Source organism: Phalacrocorax carbo, chromosome 25, assembly GCF_963921805.1.
Source record: "Phalacrocorax carbo chromosome 25, bPhaCar2.1, whole genome shotgun sequence".
In the NCBI taxonomy this organism is placed as follows: Eukaryota; Metazoa; Chordata; class Aves; order Suliformes; family Phalacrocoracidae; genus Phalacrocorax; species Phalacrocorax carbo.
In genome coordinates this window covers 4,354,745-4,372,368 of record NC_087537.1, presented here as the reverse complement: position 1 = coordinate 4,372,368, position 17,624 = coordinate 4,354,745, and the positions used below count along the sequence as shown (strand labels likewise).

Genomic DNA, 17,624 nt, shown 5'->3' with positions numbered 1-17,624 from the left:
AAATCAAAGAATGATGTTTTCACAACAGATTGCTTTCTGCTCCTGAGATTGTTCCTTAATGAGCTCGGATACAGTGCAGGTACGGAGGGTAGCTGCCCTTGTTTATAAATTTAGATAATGTACTTATTAATGCCATCTTAAAGTGCACGGCGGATAAAGTGCGCACATCTTTTTATGGTTATGGCTAAAATCTGTAATGTAATTTAATAAGCTTTAATGGAATAACCAAGCCAGCTCGAGCACTCGTATTCTGGTCTTTAGGTGTATTAGCAAAGTGGCAATAATACTGGCTGTCTGAACTCCATCATGCCCTGTTACTGCCATGACTCTGGACATAACTTGTTCATAATGTTGAACATTTTATAATATTCAAGGTTATTTTCAAACCACAGGCTCAGTTGCAGCCAGTGCATACCTTATGTCAGGACTCCTCATTTGCTGACTGCTCGCATGTCCGGTGGGACTATATTTAACATATAATGAGGTAAACCCCTTATCTGTATTAAATGTACATTAATTTTCCACTTTAGCGAAAGTATTTTAAAACACGGCCTGGCATTTCCATTTTCTTAAAAACTAGCATTTTGTTTGCAAAGAAGGAAGGAAGTCTTTTGATGACCCATGGATTAACAGTTACCAGATGTAATATTATATTTATGAAAACATTTCTGCGACTTCTGTCTCCCATTGCTTTGCATTATAAACTGTACACAGCTGGAAAGCTTTTATTGTTTTGTTGGTTGGGTTTTTTTCTTTTTTGTGGTTTTTTTAAATCTTTATTGGGGCAGGGATGTAATTGAGGTGGGCTTTTTCCTTTTTGACATTTTGAAATGTCACTGCTCAGCTTATCTCTGAAAAATATCTGCCTTTGGTGTGTGCTCTTGGCCACTGAATGAGGATCTGTTCATCTGGTGCGTGTAAAAGTCCAGGATTTAGAACTATTTTAAATAACATCAGCATTAGTTGCAGAAAAAGAATTCTACCTGGAAGCAGTACGCCTTGTATGTCTTTTATGACTTGGGCGAATTATCAGAGCTGTTCGCAGGGGATTCAACATGTTGGAAAGTGGTTGGGGAGCTCTTCTTTAATGATACAGGGATTAATAACCCCGGTCTGTCCTGTAGGGCCATCAGTAAAAATCTTCCACCCTCAACACCCACAGCCACCCCACCCCGCCCCGCGCACCCCAGCGCTCCCACGGGGGGGTTGTTTTGGTGGGGGTAGATGCCTTATTCTGTTAGTAAATGAATGTAGTTCTTAATAATGTTTATCATGATAATTTTAACAATACTAATTTTAGCATAAGAATAATGATAATAATTTCTGTATTAGTTTTCTGAAATAGAAGACCCGCTCACAAACTAAATAATGAGGGAAAATTTGTGATGAAAATGATTCTTTTAAGTACCAGGCTCAGCGTGCTCTCCCCTCTCGCTCCGATCGGGTGCGTTTTGCCTCTTTGCCGGCACAGATCACCCCGGGAGGACAGCAGGCGGGTGCGTATGGCACATGTCATTCCTTAGCCTGGCTGGAATCCATCGGGATTGCTGAGAGCAAGATTTGCAACTACCTCTCCTACGCTGGGCTGAGGCGCCGCGGGCTGCGGGAGCGGGACCCGCCGCTCCCTCCCGCAGCAGCGATGCCCTGAGGTCCTGGGACCGGTCCGGCTGCCGTCACCGCACACTCTGATCCGGCGTGCTTTCGTCCCTGGTGCCCGCTTGGTTTTTCGGTTTTGTTTTGTCTTTATGCATCTGTGTTCTGGGAGCACGATGGCAGTTGGGAGCCACATCGCCTTACGTTATGCCGTGCACAAGGCAGACCTTTCCTTCCGCAGGGATGCCAGGCTGGGCTGGAATCAGATCAGCTTCTAACTGCCGGACTGGCTTTGTGTGAGTCTTCTGTGTTTTCCAAATACAGTTTTGATACGATGCAGATTTAAATATTGATTTATAAGCCGTGATAGCGAGCGCACGCTGCCAGTTGCTGTTAGAGCAACGGCACATCTAATGCAGTCAGTTCTTGCAGCAGATTTCCCAGCATGCGTAAAGCAGGCTGACCCACCCTTTTATTTTTCTGCGTTAAAAATTGCTTTCTCAGATAAACAGAACTGGGAAGGCATTTAGTCACGTTGTGTGTTTTAGACACTGTTTTAATTAAAAAGGGGAACAGGAATATCGGGCTGCTGGCACTTCATTTTATTTAAAACTTGTTGTCTTTGCCTTTACTGCGAACACCTGGCAGCGAGGTGATGCTGAAGGTGCTGTGTTATTTGCTGACATCAGATCATGTTGTTGCAGATGCATCTGGCTCGTATTTGCAGACCGGTTTTACTAATTGCGATGCAGTGCTTTGTGCAGTGGATTTATGTGGTAGGATTGCTGAAACCCTTGGGATTTTCTTTTCCCTTTGGGAGCGGTCCGTTCAAAGAATACAGTTCTGGGCATTGGAGGGCATTTGTCGTGTCATTAGTTTTAAATGGAGAACTGGTAGAATAGGCGGGGAGGGGGGAGACAAGCGGGCGAGGAAGAATGGGAAGCAGGCATTTCTCAGACCCATTTATAGTAGGAGAGACTGCTTCTCTGAAGCCGTTACTAAACATGATTGCGTTGAGATGACTTTATCCCTTTGTAATTGAGGAAAAAGAATTGACTGCTCTCCCTTGTTTGCTGCATGCTTGCCACATCATCGGCCGTCGGCCGGCTCTCTTTGGGTTTCCGACCTCAGTTCCTGTCTAGTGCAGTTGGAGGGATGCTAGATGCTGATGAGACAGCATCTTTAGGAAATTAAAATAATGTGTAAATCTTGGTGGACTTTCTTAACACTGCTATATTTAAAAATAAATAACAAAGTTTTCCTTTCTCTCATTGCTAGATACGAGAGAAAACAGATTACGGAGTCAATATTTTACTGTGTCATTCATTTCCCTTGGGACATCTGCAAAAATAACTATTTTCTGTTTCTTACGGCACCTTCTGTAGAAGCTCCTTAACCCAGTTTACCTCGGTCTGTTTTGATTTTTATCTTAAATTAAGACAGATACCTGTGTTTTCTAGCAATGATTTCACAACCGATTTACTTTTGGTGACCTGTTTTAGATGTTGCATCCGAGGCTTTGTCAATAGCTGTGGTGTTTCACCATGTTGACAATCGTTCCGGCAGCCGAGCTGATTGCACTTCCATGAGTGATACTGTCTGCAAACGATTGTCCCAATAGTAGGTCATGCCTGTAAAGAATAGGTGTTGCGAAAGCAAATACTAACAGCTGCCTCAAATCAGCATAAATAAAATAACTAGCAGCATTGTTGGAACGACAGAGTCCTGATATGCTCACAGGGGTGAGCACTAGCAAGATGGGAAACTCAAGCACTCAGAAGTTCAGAAAACATGAGAATTAATGTTCCCTTAGCAACAGCAATTTGCCCCTTTTTTTGTATGTATATTAAGATAACTCTTTAATTATGTATGGTATTGTTCCCTGGTAACCTTGCTCCTCCACTGCAGGGAATGGAGTGCGCTCAAAATTTTGATTTGTAGCAAAGAGAGATAAAAATTAAATACTTCAATCATTCAGCTCTTAACTGCGGGCTGTTCCTCATCTTCCCGCGGTCCTCTGCCTCTTCACCATACATCTTAAATTCCGCAGGTACCAGCCCTTTCCACTACCTGGCGTTGATTTGTTTGTATTTGTGTGTGTTATTGCAAGTATTCATCATGTGTCAGTTCCTGCCTGGGAAGGAGAAGGTGCCCACTCTCGCCACGGAGGATCCGGAGTGCCTGGCTCCGCCGGCGGGAGGCTCCGTGTTTTCTGCTCCTTTTACTTGAATACACAGGGCACGGCAGATGGGAAGGGCTGGTGGCCCACGGGGTAGAGGGCGAAGGGCGTCCCGAAACAGCCCCTAGCCTGTCAGGCTGCCCTATGTTAGTACAGAGAACTGGTGGTTTTATGTCTGCACGTGAAGTGTGACACACGGGCGCTTCTGTACGGTTGTGAGAGGGACAGCTTTACGCCAGCGATGGGTGTTCTCAAAATATTCCACGTTAAAAGCTACTGAGTGGTTTTGAGAATGCCCGTCAGGCTAGGCTGGGTTTCACCCAGGCTACAGCCTCTGCTGCAGCTGCACCGAATGCAGCAGCAGCGGGTGAGCACAACTGCACGCCGACTAAAGACGTAATATATGCTGAGTCATCAGATTTCTTTTTTCCTTTCCCACTCTCCTAAATTGATTTGGGAAGTTAATTTACTGTGATCTTTCTCTCCCCATTAATGTATTCTGTAACTTGCAAATTACCTGAGAAATCTGTACCAGCCTCTGAATGCTGTGTGGCCATTCCTGTTCTCAAACCTAATGGCTCTGGCAGCAAGTTGTCACCATTTCGCACCCCACTGTTGGGTGTTGAGGGGCGTTAGAGCCCCGGACCGCCGGGTCTGTGGGCCGTCACCTCTGCTGCCTTGGCTAATGCTTGTTCTCACAGCACAGTGCCGATTATGTTGCATCCAGGTGACTGTACAGGAGAGATCCTGTCCTTCCAAGTGATCTTAAATAGACGAATTCCTACTTAGGCAAGAAGTACAACAGTACTGCGGCTGGTGGGTTGGTATTGCGTCTCTTTCAGCTCCCATCGTGTTTTGAAGATATACCACACTCAGAAAATAGCTGCTTTGTTTCCATAGGGAGGCTGACTTCCTAAAGACCTAAACCTATTCATTTTGGGCTAAAAGCGAACAGGTTTTTTTTCTTTTACAGTAAAAAACTATGTGTGTCTCTTAGATGTATTCAGTTGTAGAAAATCCAAGTAGGATTTAGACTCCCAGTAAAGCTATTGGGTAAAAGCCACCTTTCTTCCAAACTCCCAAACTTCCAAACTGGATTTCCTCCCTACCAAAAGCGGTGCCAAGGAAAAACCTTGTTGTTGCTGGTAATGGGAGCACCAGATTTTGGAAGAGCTGCTCTCCGGCTGAGCTGAAGTGCAGGCTGGTGCTTCGGCGCGCTGGTTTCCCTGTCGCACCTCATGTCATGAAGAGCAAGAGGCGCTTCCCTGTTCTCGCAGTCTCCAGTCCACCACCGTGGATGGCGGCTGCTGTTGCAAGAGGACTTCCAGGTCCCCAGTGAAGGGTGATTTATTGTTCGCTGAGCTTCTGGGTGCAGGGCCCAGGGGAACGGTGCCGATCGAGTGCGTCCGAAACAAGCGGGTCTGAAGCAGGTGGGAGCGCAAACGCGGCTGGGGAGGAGGGAGAGCGTTAAGAGACCCAGGAGCAGGAATGGGGCTGAACTAAAGCAGAACCGTGCTGAGGATATGAGGGCAATGTGTGCTTTTTAAAGAGCCTGGTTATATGGAAAAACACATAATTGGAGTGAGCACGGGTTCATAGTTGGTCTGTGCCTTCAACTCCAGAATGCCAGCAGCACTGGCTGGAGAGGTCAGGCATCCCTTACTAGGCTGTTAGGTTTTAACCCCAATTTAGTCCTTAAAGTCCTTTATTAATTTTTTTTCCCCAAACTTTCAAAACTCTTCCATCTCTGTCAGGCATATATTGGAGGTTTTGGGTATTATAGAGCTCTTAGAGGTGAATTAGAATAAGGTCATTTTTAAAGTTAATTTGAAACGTCTGTTTATGATAGTGAAACTGTATTATTAACATAACGAAATATCAGCTGCCTTTGGTGTTCAAATGTATTTAACTGAAATGAGCAACAACTGTTGCTGTCTAAATCTTATTGCAGAACGCTATGGAAGAAGGTACTTTATGAATTCAAGAAAAACTTAGAATCCAGTTCCATATCACCAAACATTCCTTTGTTTTACCGTAGTTTTAAAAACAAAAATTGCATTAGATTTTGAAGTCTTATTTCAGAGGTTTTTTAAAAATGTAATTTAACCCAACTGTGTTGTATCGTCCTGGCCACGGGGACCTCCTGGGTTATTCTCGTGGCAGGACGGGGCCGCGTGGGCCACCTCTGCCACGAAACAGGCCTTCGTGCGTGCGATCGGTCTCCTGCGAGGTCGCGTCCTGCAGCATCTCCCCTCCGCCCGCCTCCAGCAAAACGAACCCGCCTCTTGCCAGCTCCGTTCCAGGGAGGGGGGCAGGTTTGCCAGGACCCGCCTGTGGGTGAGCGGGACTGTCCTGGCAAGGCGTTCGTTTAGCGCCGCTCACAATAACTGTGCGAAAGAGAGAAGCATACAGAGTTTGCCTTTTGGTGATGATGATGTGGCTTTTGATAAATACAGGGGTTTACTCCTGATTTTAATACTGCGACTTTCTGTTTGTAACCCTCCCCTTGTGAAACTTTCAATTCTTATGATTACCTGTCCTTGTGTATGTACGTTTGGAACTCAAAGGCTTTTTTCTTTTCTTTTCTTCGTAACTTAGAGGTTGTCCACGTGGGCTCGTAGCCAGGCGGCCGTCAGCGATGATGGTTATATCTGTATGCAAAGCAGTGTTCAAAACCAACGTCGTGTATTACAAGGAAAAATACAGAGATGGTGATCTATTAATACACTTTTTTGCCAGCCGGACTGTAGGAAGGCTCAGTACAACTAACCCCAAGAGGGTGTCTCTGGGCTAATGAGGGCTCCTTGAATACATGAAAATTGCAGTCACATTTGCAATGTCACATCCTTCTTGCAACCAGAATAGAAAAGTGAGCAGGGAAAATGTCGTGGTCTGTGGCCTCGTTGACACCTGGCAGTTGTGATGGCTTATTGGGGCACGAGCAGCGGACATAAAATATGGGATTTTTAGGTTGCTTTAGCTGGCTTTAGGATGCTGACCTTTATGTGCAGCTGTTGTATGACCAGGGAAAGATGCAAAGACGACAGAAATTGCATTGCTGGCACCCATTCAAGGGGCCTGAACATTGCTTTGGGGAAACCGAGGGCAGGAAGCGTTTGGCCAAGGGAAGAGGGAACGACAAACCTCTCCGCAGCCGGGGCCGTGGTCCTGCTGTTCTGGGGCCGTGGCGGCAGACCCAAGCTTTCGCTCACCTTATCAGTCCTGCTGTTGTGCCGCAATACGCAACCTACCTTTCAAGCCAGAGTAACAGATGTGACGCGCGTGTAGTACGAGCTGATAAAGTTGAATTACTGTATGGCATAACAGGCCTGTCCAACAAGTAACTTTGGGGATATATAGATACATATAGACATAAAGATATCAGAGTGCAGCTGCTTTTAGTATAATCAAAAAGTATAAATGCTAAAATCAACTATTCAGTTTTTAAGCAGCTATTTAAGAATCCAGCTCTTTCAAAACTATTTTTAAAGATTCTAAAAGCTTCCCCTTCCCCTGCCAATAAGGTCTAATAACCTCTGAAATACATCCTGCATTTTAAATGCCTGGTTTTGCTTTTTCACAATCTGCATAGCTAGACTTCTTTTTGCCTTCAGCTGGTATAAACCCTGTGTACTCAAGCATCTATATTGATGTGCATATCTATTGTTTCTAATCTGGTCAGTTGATCAATGAAGGCCAGCATGTAATTAATTGTATAATATTGTACACAGTGTCCTACTCTCCACTTATCCAGATGGATTTGTTATTTGTTAACTCTAGCTGCTTTCCTAAACAGTTTCAAGAGAATATAATGAGAGTGGTTTTGTTCTTCCCAGCCTTCTCGTTTTTTTAGCTGACAAATAATTCTAAAGGGAAACAGTTTCCAAGAATATTATTTTTTTCCCTCTTTTCTGGATCTTTTTTTTCAAATGCTTAATATTTTTTACAATTTGATGTAACAGTCCAAAGTGAAGGAACTAATTGAAGATGCACAGTTTTGTTACTGTTTCGTTCAAATGTCTGTGGGGTCCGTAGGAGAAGTTAAAAGCCTGCTTAGATCCTGAGGACCTCACAGATTTCATTTGCAGTGAGCGGGGGAGAAGCTGGAAGGAACAGCAAAGTCAGTCAGCGGTTTGCCCCCGTTTCAGCCTGCAAGAGGGACCTTTTGTTCCGCTGTCCCTACAAGATAGGTGATGGTACTCAAGGAAAAGTTGCATCTGCCTGACCTGTCCACTATGATGTTCTACTTCTGCTGTTTTGGTTCTCATGCAGATGGAGGGAACGAGGAGCCACCAGACCGAAGACAGGCAAGTGTAGACTCCCGGCAGAGCCGATCTGGCCAAGGTAAACCTTAGTGTTGTTCTGCCTCAGTGACTCGTTTCTCATTTGTTCACCTTGTATATATACGTTTTGTGTTTTTCATAAGACTACTTAAATCTTATGGAGTTTTGTAACCATCTTTATTATCCACATAGCTGCAAATTTACTAATATTCATGAAACAGTCTATCTTTGTATCATTTGAAGGAGTTTAGACTAATTGGCGGTGCAGCGCAAGCGTAGCTGTAGAACGTGTGGCATCTCCGTTCTGCAGGCGGAGGGACGGACCTTTACGCAAGGGCGGCTGTTGGGCGGGCGGTGTAAGAAGCCTTCAGCACGTGCCAGCGCAAATCAGCAGGCCACTCGGTGACCGCTTGCCTTCCCCCCGATCGGAAAGGGGAGAACCCAGCAGGTTCTCGCCAGCCAGGTTGTCCTTCCCCCCAAAGCCCGGGATGCGGTGGAGATGGGACCTGTGCGTTCCTGCCTGGGGGCTGAACAGCCACGTGCTACGTCTTTCGCCTTGTTTTGTTTCATCCTACGGGAACAGGGCAAAAGGTCCTAGGAAGACGGTAGTAAAAATAGGTTTTATATGATTTAAATAATGATTCCATAAACTCTGTTGTTCAGTATCCATCATTCAATGGGCTTGGTGGTTAAAACCACCTCTAGAGCCGTGTAATGGGGATTTCTGTCACTTGACAGCAGCAGCTCTTAGATCTGTGCTGCCTTACATGTCCTTTGAAGTAGCTTACTTAGTTTTAAGCATTTGCTCATTTGTGAGAGCCGTGAAAATGCTGGTGTTTTCACACAGCTCTTGAGTGACCAAGAAGTGTGTTTTGGAAGCATGGCTCTGGTAGGTGCTACGTGCGGTGGCTGATTTTCTCTTTGGATTGCAGCAATAATTTTCCTTTCATTTAGGTTCAAGTCTGTTGTTGTCAGGGTGTCCTAATGACTTCTTATGGAGACATTTTCTCCAGAGCATTGTTCTTTTTTGGCAGTATTCCAGCGTTGCCCGGATGAAATTACTGCAAGTGATTGAAGCCTGCGATCAGAATTAGGGGGATCGGAATTCAGAGTTAAAATGCTGAAACCCTGTGCAAAGTCAACAGCTGAAACTGTTCTGTTAACATAGGGTCTTTTTGTTACTATTTTAAAATGTGTTATTTTAAATTTTCTTATTTTAAAATAGAAGAGTTAAAATAAGGAAGGAATAAGGGAATTTACAACCGCGCGTACCCCACGATGGCTTGCACACAAGTAGCATTTCTGTGCTTCGAGACTACAGGGCGGGTGGTTGCTCTTTCGCAGACTCTGGCTCGGCTGAAGCTGCGGCTGTGTTACTTGCGAAGGCCGAGCCTCGCCCGCTTGCTCTGCCCTTTGTCCCTGGGAAGTCCTTCCGTTTGCCTGGGTTTTGTCCGTTGGTTTGTTGTTACAAGATACAGCAGCTCCGATGCAGCTGCTGGTGGGAGCTGCCCGCTGGGTCTCCGTACGCTTGTTTCAGACACTCTGTTCTCTCAGGTTACCTTTCAGCCTGTTTATTCAGCATCTCGGCTCCTGTGGAAAAGGACCAGTTTTGGGCAGAGGAATGGGTTTTTCTTTGCAAATAATTACTTGCCAAAGAACGACCAGCCTATATCTGTTTGCCTCAGTAAGTATGAATCCAGGAATTGCAGTGGCTAGCAAGAAGTTTCAGCATGAGAGGGAGTAGAGGGGGAAACAGGTTAAAAAATACTTCCAGCTTTTCAGAAGAACAAGCTCCTGTGCTAAATATTTCCATTTGGATGAATGGATGTGACTGTAGACGCAGGCTTTCTACAGTGTGCAGGAAGCCTCTTTGCTCTGTGAGAGTATTGCCTTTAACTTTGCCCTGTTCTGTGTCTGTAAGTTGCTATCTGTCTGCACGTCTTACCCTGTATTTGTCGTAGTGACGGGTTAAGGGGTTGCATTTCGCTCAGATAAACCAGCCAGCTGAAACGAGGCGGTCGTCTTACCCGTGTTTAAGCTTTCATGTTGTCGTGCGTGACGCCCAAGTATTACAGCTGACTGTAAAGCCGTATTATCTTGGAGAACGTCAAGAAATAGTTTATTGGTTCAAATATACACTTTGCAGTAACATTTTATTTAAATATATTTTATAGACAAACTGTCAAGGTTCCATTTCAGCCATGAATGGTCCCTAATTGGAGGGTTTGATAAACCCAATGTTCTCTCTGACTGAAACAAATCTAGGGCTGTTTCAATTACCTTGTTTGTGCGTGTGTTTACTCCGGCAAGGATGAGGGAGAACTTTTGACATCTGTGGAATGAAAATAGTACATTGTGGTTATTTTGTGAGTTCACTGGTTCTGTTGTAAAGCATTTGAATTTTAAGAGGGGAAATACTCCTGAAGACTTTGCAAAGATATCATTGCTTCTATTTCTGTATAAGATACTGCCCCCAGTTGCCCTCGGTTTTAGGTGAAGGTTGGTCAAAGATACTGTGAACTTACACCATGACAACCGGAGAAATGCACACCGACTTTCAGCTTTCCCAGACCTTAAGCTGCAGACGAAGCCTAGTTTTTATAGTTCACTCAAACCCCAAAAATCTAGCCTGAAGAAATTTGAACTTTCCTTTTAAGAATCAAAATCAATGATGGCAAATCTTCTTTTTGTGTCTGATGCCAAATGTATTTTGAAAAACCATCATAGCTTGTTTCTGTCGATGCCAATGCTGATGTTGGCACTGATGCCGGTTTGCCTTTCCTGGCCCTTGCAGGTGAGTAGGAATAGGCTTGCAGAGTCAGCAGCGGTGTTCAGCTCGCAATAGCCCTGGAAAAAGCCAGGTCCTCGGTCAGCTTATGTGAAGTAAGCTATATATGGAGCCAATAATTACAACCGGCAATGTGCAGCTGGAAGAAGTCAATTTTTTTTTTTTTGTGCTACATTAGCAGCATGCTATCAAATTATGTCCTCCTGGAAAAATTATGCCCAACTGCACTAAGAGAGCCACTGCATCTTTTGGATGATAAGCAGAAAAAACTTGGAAACAAGATGATCAAACTTGAGATTTCGAGCTCCGCTGAGCAGCAGCACTGTCCCGTGTGTCGTGTGCGTGTAAGACTTGGGCTTGCTCTTGAGAGCATGTGCCTCTCTCCAACAAGCCTCATCTGTCCTGTCTGCCTGATGTGCTGCACAACGTCTGATGGAGAGAGGCCTGAGAAGCGGCGGTGATCCTACCCCTGAAGCTGTGGTCGCTGTGTGTAGCTCAGATGTGTGTCCAGTGGGAGACCCCGGCGTGGTGCTGAGCGTGGGTGGGTGCCGTGGGGCTGCTTGTCGCCCCCAGCTCCCTTTGTAGTCCATGAAGAGGGATTGGATGGAGGCAGTGGAGTGTTTGGGCTGGGATTGGTCGCGTCCTCAAGCAGAACCCTCAAATGCGTCATTAGAGGTATCTTGTCCTAAACTCCCTGCCTTCTAGAAGCACTTGCAGACAGCTTGCTTGGATGCAGACACCTCTTCTTGTGGACACCAAAATTTCAGGAGAGGAGCGCGGGTTTAGCCTGCAGGAGTGCGGTGGGTGTGGCTGGAGAGGACTGACAATGCTTTGGAGGTGCCGTAAGCGCGGCTCCGTGTCTGTAACGAAGCAGTGCCGACGGTAGGTGGGTCACAGCGGCACACGGCCGCCTCGCTGGGGCGCTCCCGGGTAGAGAGGCAAGGCTGAGCTGCTGCTCACGTAGAAATGGTAGTGACTGCAGGGGAAGCGTGGACAGCCAGTAATCGTAGTTTTCTCTGACTAGAGCCAAATATTTTTATATATATCTATATGCACATACATATTTGTTTTTATATATATAAAAGGCATGATATTGTCGGCAACAGCATCTTTTAATTTAAGGAAAAAAAAAAAAGAATAACAATGATCTGTTCCCCCTTAAAGGGATGTACTCTTAGAGCAGTCATGTGCACACTTAATTAAAGCAGCATGAAATGAATAGAAAAACATCAGTGTCTGGCTCATAGCTTGTGGCAATAATGACAGTCTCTGATGAATAAAACATATCGAACTGTAGCGTATTTACTAGAGCATACGGAAGTTAAAGGAAATCACCTCTGTAAGGATTAGACTTTGAATATATGTTCAATAAATTACTGTGAATGTGGCAAGTGTTCAGTAAGCAAGAGAGTAAAAGTCGTATTTGAACTGTCAAAAACAGTGTATGTGTAAAGTCTATTAGTGTTTGTTTTGGGTTCTTGCAGCGAATGGTACAAAAATGCTGAGAGATGTTCCTGAAAGTTGGCATCGGTAACGGATGGATTGTAGCCACAAATGATGCTACCTCTTAGTACGCGTCAGGAGCTTGTCCAGGATTTTTGACAGTTATTTCAGTATGGGTTTTTCCTCTGATCATGAACAATATGTTGGGTTGTTCACGTTGTCCTTTGGGTGTCTGGAATCAAGTTAGTCCGTCATCTCCTCTGGAGTGCCACGTATTCGAGGCATTTACCTTTTTGTTTTCTGCCTGCTTTTGTCCTTCTACCCTTCTGTCCAGGAGCTACGTTTTTTCTTCTAAACATAGTCTCACCACACAGCTCTCTGATGGAAAGCAAATAATAAATGTCTTTGTGGAGGGAAACCATTAGCAGGCATTAAAAGCTAAATCCATCTCTTAAAGGCGTGACGCGAGTGGAATCTTCTTATGTTATCTGTAATGAACTGTTAACGTTAACAGCTGTAAGTTGGTTTTGCAGATGAATTATTAGTTATCTGTGTTACATTGTTAATCTTACTGGCTAGAGGTGGAGAACCCAGTGTTCTTGACCAGAGGTGTCTGTATTCTGCAGCTAACGGGAGGGACCTTAAGGCTCCCAACTCTTGCTGATCTGGAGCACCTGCCCTTCATTTCTCATTACTATTTATCGCAACAATTAGCAGTTTGTGCCCTTGTTGTTCTACCTCCACCTGTTGCCGTGTTATTTGGTGTCTTTGTGTGGGTCTGTAGTGATGCGACCCCCATCGAGGCTTTGTGCGGCTGCGGGTGCTGCTGTGCGTGCGTTAGGGGAGGGTTGGAGGTGGCTGCTTTCGGAGGCTTTTGCTCTTCTGTTCTGGGGGTTTGGTTCTTCTTTTAGGCTAAAGGTCCTCATGTTGAAATTTAATTCAGCCGGAAGTTTTTTTAGAAATACACCATCTAAATGCACAAATGTATCAGTAAAAGGATTACTGCTTTGTCTGAATTAGATTTAAAACTGGTGACTGTAGAATTCTGAAAGACATTAAAAAATCAAAATAATTTCTTCATGGTTATGCTGCTCATAACCCAAAGAGGTGCTGAGATGCTGTTCCAGAAATATAATTTCTTCAAGGGAAGCGTCAGGACCGTGCGAGGTGAACGCGAGAGAGCGGCCGTCCCCGCTCGCCGCAGGACTGAGCGCCGTGCAGCGGCTGGCTCTGGGGCTGGGCTCACCCGAGCCACGCAGCCCTCCGGCTAGCAATGACGAAAAAGCAGGAGCCTCCCTTGTATTCTGACGAGCTCCTCTTTATTTTTATATTCCCACCAGGCACCTCCACAGAGAACGACTGTGCTTTTGAACCAGACTACGCTATTCCGCCACTCCCAGTGACCGAAGGTATGCAGCACATTCGGATTATGGAGGGCATGTCCCGCTCCCTTCCATCCTCCCCCTTACTCACACATCAGTCTATCAGTGTTCGGCTCCAACCTGTGAAGAAGTTAACTGGTAAGGACTTTAAATAAAGTTCAGTGGGGCTTTTAAGGTCCGTTGGTGCAAAAATCTGTAAGAAAACGCTTTGAACAAGCTTCTGTGTACCGGTCATCGTTTGTTTGTTACAGCAGCTACTTTAGTCAAAACCAGGAAGGAATTGGATTTCATACTGACAAGAGAAATCTTTCTATTCTGAAAATGATCTCTCTGTTTTGCAAATCTTCTCTGGTTTTCTGAGAAATTTCTAGCGGAGCGTGTTTCAGTTCCACTTTGTATTGTGGTTTATGCACAGTGGAAGTGTAACAGTAGTTTTAAAGAATATTATGCTAAAATGTTGAATGCCGAGAGAATACATCAGAAAAATGATAAACCGATACAGCAAAGTGATTTTTTTCATAGTTCGTGCATATTTTTAAACTGTTTTGTTTATCTAATCTGCTGGGATTGTGGTTTGAACACCTAAAGATTTTAAAGTAGTTGGATTTTCAAAAGCACTTGGAGTCTAACATCCATTTAAAAGCTTGACATCATATTTCTACCAGTAGTACTTTTGAGGAACTTGCTTCTTGCCAAAAATGTGACATCCCTCCGTGCCCTTTTTTAAAAAAAAGATCAGCCAGGGTACGAGGTTTGTACTGCGAGAAACCTCCAAAAAGAGTTTTTACCCGATAAAATCAGTTTTATGCTTACAAAAGGGAGCTCTGATACACTTTGTACCTTCTGTCTTCCCTGCCCTCTGGTGAAAGGAGAAATTGAAAAGGACAGGAGGAAGAGATCCCTAGATCGTGAGAGAGGCGCTTCGCAGGACCTCGGGGTGGTCTGAGTGCGTTTGGTGGCAGTGGGGCTCAGGAGGGGCGGGAGAATCAGGCAGAAGGAGGTATAAAAGGACATGAAAACAGTTCAAACAAGAAGCTTCAGTGCCTTACTCGGCTGTCTTCAGCTTGAGTTTCCCATCACTAAGCACTTCTAAAGCGCGGCTGAAGCTCTGCATTAAAATATGAAGGCCTAAACCGACTTTTTAGTGGACGAGAGAGCAGCTGTGTAGTTCAGAGGCCGGTTCTTCAGGAGGGTCGATGATGTGACACTTGGAGGGATTTGTGGGGTTTTGCGGATTGTGGATTTTTTTTCTTTTGAAACCCTTCCTTTTTAAGAGTATCCTTCGGGTTGCAGTCCCGAGTCAGGGCTGTGCAGCTGGGCGTTCAGAGCTCCTTTCTGTTTGCTCCTTCTCTTTTGCGGAACAGCTAAGAACACGACATACTGTACTTTACCAGAGTAGCTGCTAAAACAAGCTCGGCTTTTAAAAAAGTTCGGTTCTGACTTTTAGAATCCTAAAATTGAGTAGCGGATTACAAAAGCAGTTTCAAAATGCCATCCGTTTCAGCTTAGCGTCTGTAAAAAACTGTTAGTTTTTGTTCCGGTTATCAGTACTTTCCTCCGGTACAAAGGCGCTGCTTGCAGCACTTGGCAGGGTGGGAATTCTGTGTGTGCTTGTGATGAACTGCCTTTTCTTCTTCTTTTTTCCCTTTTTTCTTTCTTTCTTGGTTTTTTTTTTTTTCCCTCTTGTCATGCCACCTAGTAATGGGCAGGCGTGGAACCCACAACCTTCCTGCCACGAAGAGCATAGGCTGTGAAAAATGACAAAAATAAATCAAGGCTATTTTTTCTTCTCACAGCATGTCTGTACTTGTTTAATTCATGGTGTAATGTATAGCTAGTTTGTTCCTGCTTTTCCTGAGTTCTCTCCCAAGATCCTCACATTCATTGTTTCCTCTTCCTTTTAGTTTCTGAGTTACTTGCAGGAGTTTTCTTCTTTGTTTTGTGTGGCTTCCTTAGTAGAGGCAGGTAATATTAGCCAGTTCCACAGACCTTTTTTGCAGTTAGGAAAGGGTGAAAAACATTATATTTTACAAAAAGTTCAGGCCTTTTTAGTATCTTTATCTCATTCGTTGCCCTTCTGTCCTTTTCTTTTGACTATAAACCTATGTGTTGACATGCCTCCCTGTTATAGCTCTAACCTTATATTCATGTATGTGCTTGAACAGTTCATTACTCTTCTCTGAAATCTTTGCAGAGAGTATGAGCTGTACCCCACGGAAAGAGCAATTTTTCTTACACCGCTGCAGCTCCATTTCTCTAGCAACGCCCTGCCTGCTCAGCAAGCTGCCCTGGTGTAGATCTGCTGGACCTCAGGCTTGTCAATAGACGTTTACCTCCTCCCACTTCTCAAAAGCACAGCAATTCAGCCTAGCAGATTAAGCTCCATGTGTTCATCATTATCTTATTCCAGGTGGGAACAGGTCAGACTCCATTTAGCTCCAAAATCAGAAAGCTTTTGTTGGATTTAGCAGGGCTGCTGTTCGGAGCGTCCCGCTAGTTCCTCAGAAGACCAGATACTGGAACTCCAGCAGTGGCTTTTGCAGGTGGTCATTCGAAGCAAGGGATGGTGACTTCAGGGCTTTGGGCAGGTCGCGGAACTGTGTGCTCAGACACCAGCGAGGTGGTCTGGTAGGGCCGTGTTGTAGACGTTCAGTTGGTGAGAATGCAGACTCCTCTGTCGGTCTGGTTTGGAAAGTATATGCGATGAAATATAGACTTGAACAAGATGTGTACAAAACAGGGTGACGTCAATAAAATGCAGGTAATTGTTATTACACAAGAGCAAGAGAAGGAAAGCGTGGGCTCCTGGTTTTGTTCGGAGGTCCGTTATGGGGCCACTCACAAGAATCTACTGGAAGATGACTGTGTCTGTCTTCTACTTGCATACTTTTCCTTTTCCATCTGTTCCAAATATCCTGTTCCGGCTAGACCCAATCCAGCATAGCATGAAAACACATGATAATGTTTTGCACGTACATGTCTTGATGGCTCCAGTGGAGCTCTGGATATACTTAGAATTCAAGGTGTGTTTCAGTGCGTTGGTGGATTAACATGATTTTTTAAATTATTAGTTTAATTTACTGTTGATACTGTAAAAGGAGGGTGTTTGCTTTACATCCTCATGCAGTCATTACAGGAATTTGTTTGCTTTCATTAAGGTAACGTGTAAAGGAACTGGGAAAGTGATGCTTTCCGTTCTTTGTTATTTGTAGTATTTATCAGGTTTCTTCAACTATTCCTTATATTGTCTCTTATTTACTACTAATCTGAGAGATTTTAAATAGAAAATAAAAACAAACCCTTAGCTGCAGGAGGAGATGGCCGTTGAATGGGCATTTACTATATCAGCAAACAAACAGGTTTTTTCTTTTCTGGGGGACATCACCTGGCAGTTTGTAAAGATCACCCTCATTTTTATTCATTAGTAAACCAGCATGATCTGTAAAACAAAGAGGAGTTGGAGTTTAATATTAGATTTATGTAGACAAATTCACAGCCTTGCACTATTTTTTGATGTGTTTCTCCCCAGTTTCGCCCAATACCCCTCTCTGATTTTACAGAAATCTTGTGCCATCGTAGCATGCTCAAAATCTGGTAAAACTGATAAGCATCTTGGCTCAAAAAATTTCCATGTGACTGTGGGAGCTTTCAGACAAAAATAAGCAGCCAGCAGTTTGACAGTAAATGCATGGAGACGTTTCCCAAGGTCTCGCCGGCTGTGATGGTTTCCTCTTCTGCTTTGTCTCATTGTGCTGTCCAGTTGTTAATCCTACACAATAACAGCAGTGATTCCTTTTGGAAAAGGGATGAGGGTGATTCTGGGAAACCGAAGTATTACAAAGAGAGGCTTTTGTCCGTCTGACAGTTGCCACATGGATTTTTCAAAGCGACCTTCAGAGCATAGAAAATTGTTGAGAAATTATCCAATTGCAGGGGCTTTTTCATGCTGTTTGCTT

General features: G+C 44.4%; 1 protein-coding gene across 13 annotated transcripts in view; it reads left to right on the top strand.

Annotated features, from left to right (window-relative positions):
* The window catches only part of TANC2 (tetratricopeptide repeat, ankyrin repeat and coiled-coil containing 2), a 288,782-nt gene that overhangs the window by 117,970 nt on the left and 153,188 nt on the right, over positions 1–17,624 (top strand). For 6 of the 13 annotated variants that reach the window (XM_064473522.1, XM_064473528.1, XM_064473521.1 and 3 more), the window contains 2 exons: positions 8,045–8,116; positions 13,627–13,806. In XM_064473522.1, coding sequence (XP_064329592.1) covers positions 8,045–8,116; positions 13,627–13,806 — 252 coding nt within the window. The remainder of the gene's footprint in view (positions 1–8,044; positions 8,117–13,626; positions 13,807–17,624) is intronic. The other 7 variants (XM_064473527.1, XM_064473530.1, XM_064473532.1 and 4 more) reach the window with 3 other exon arrangements.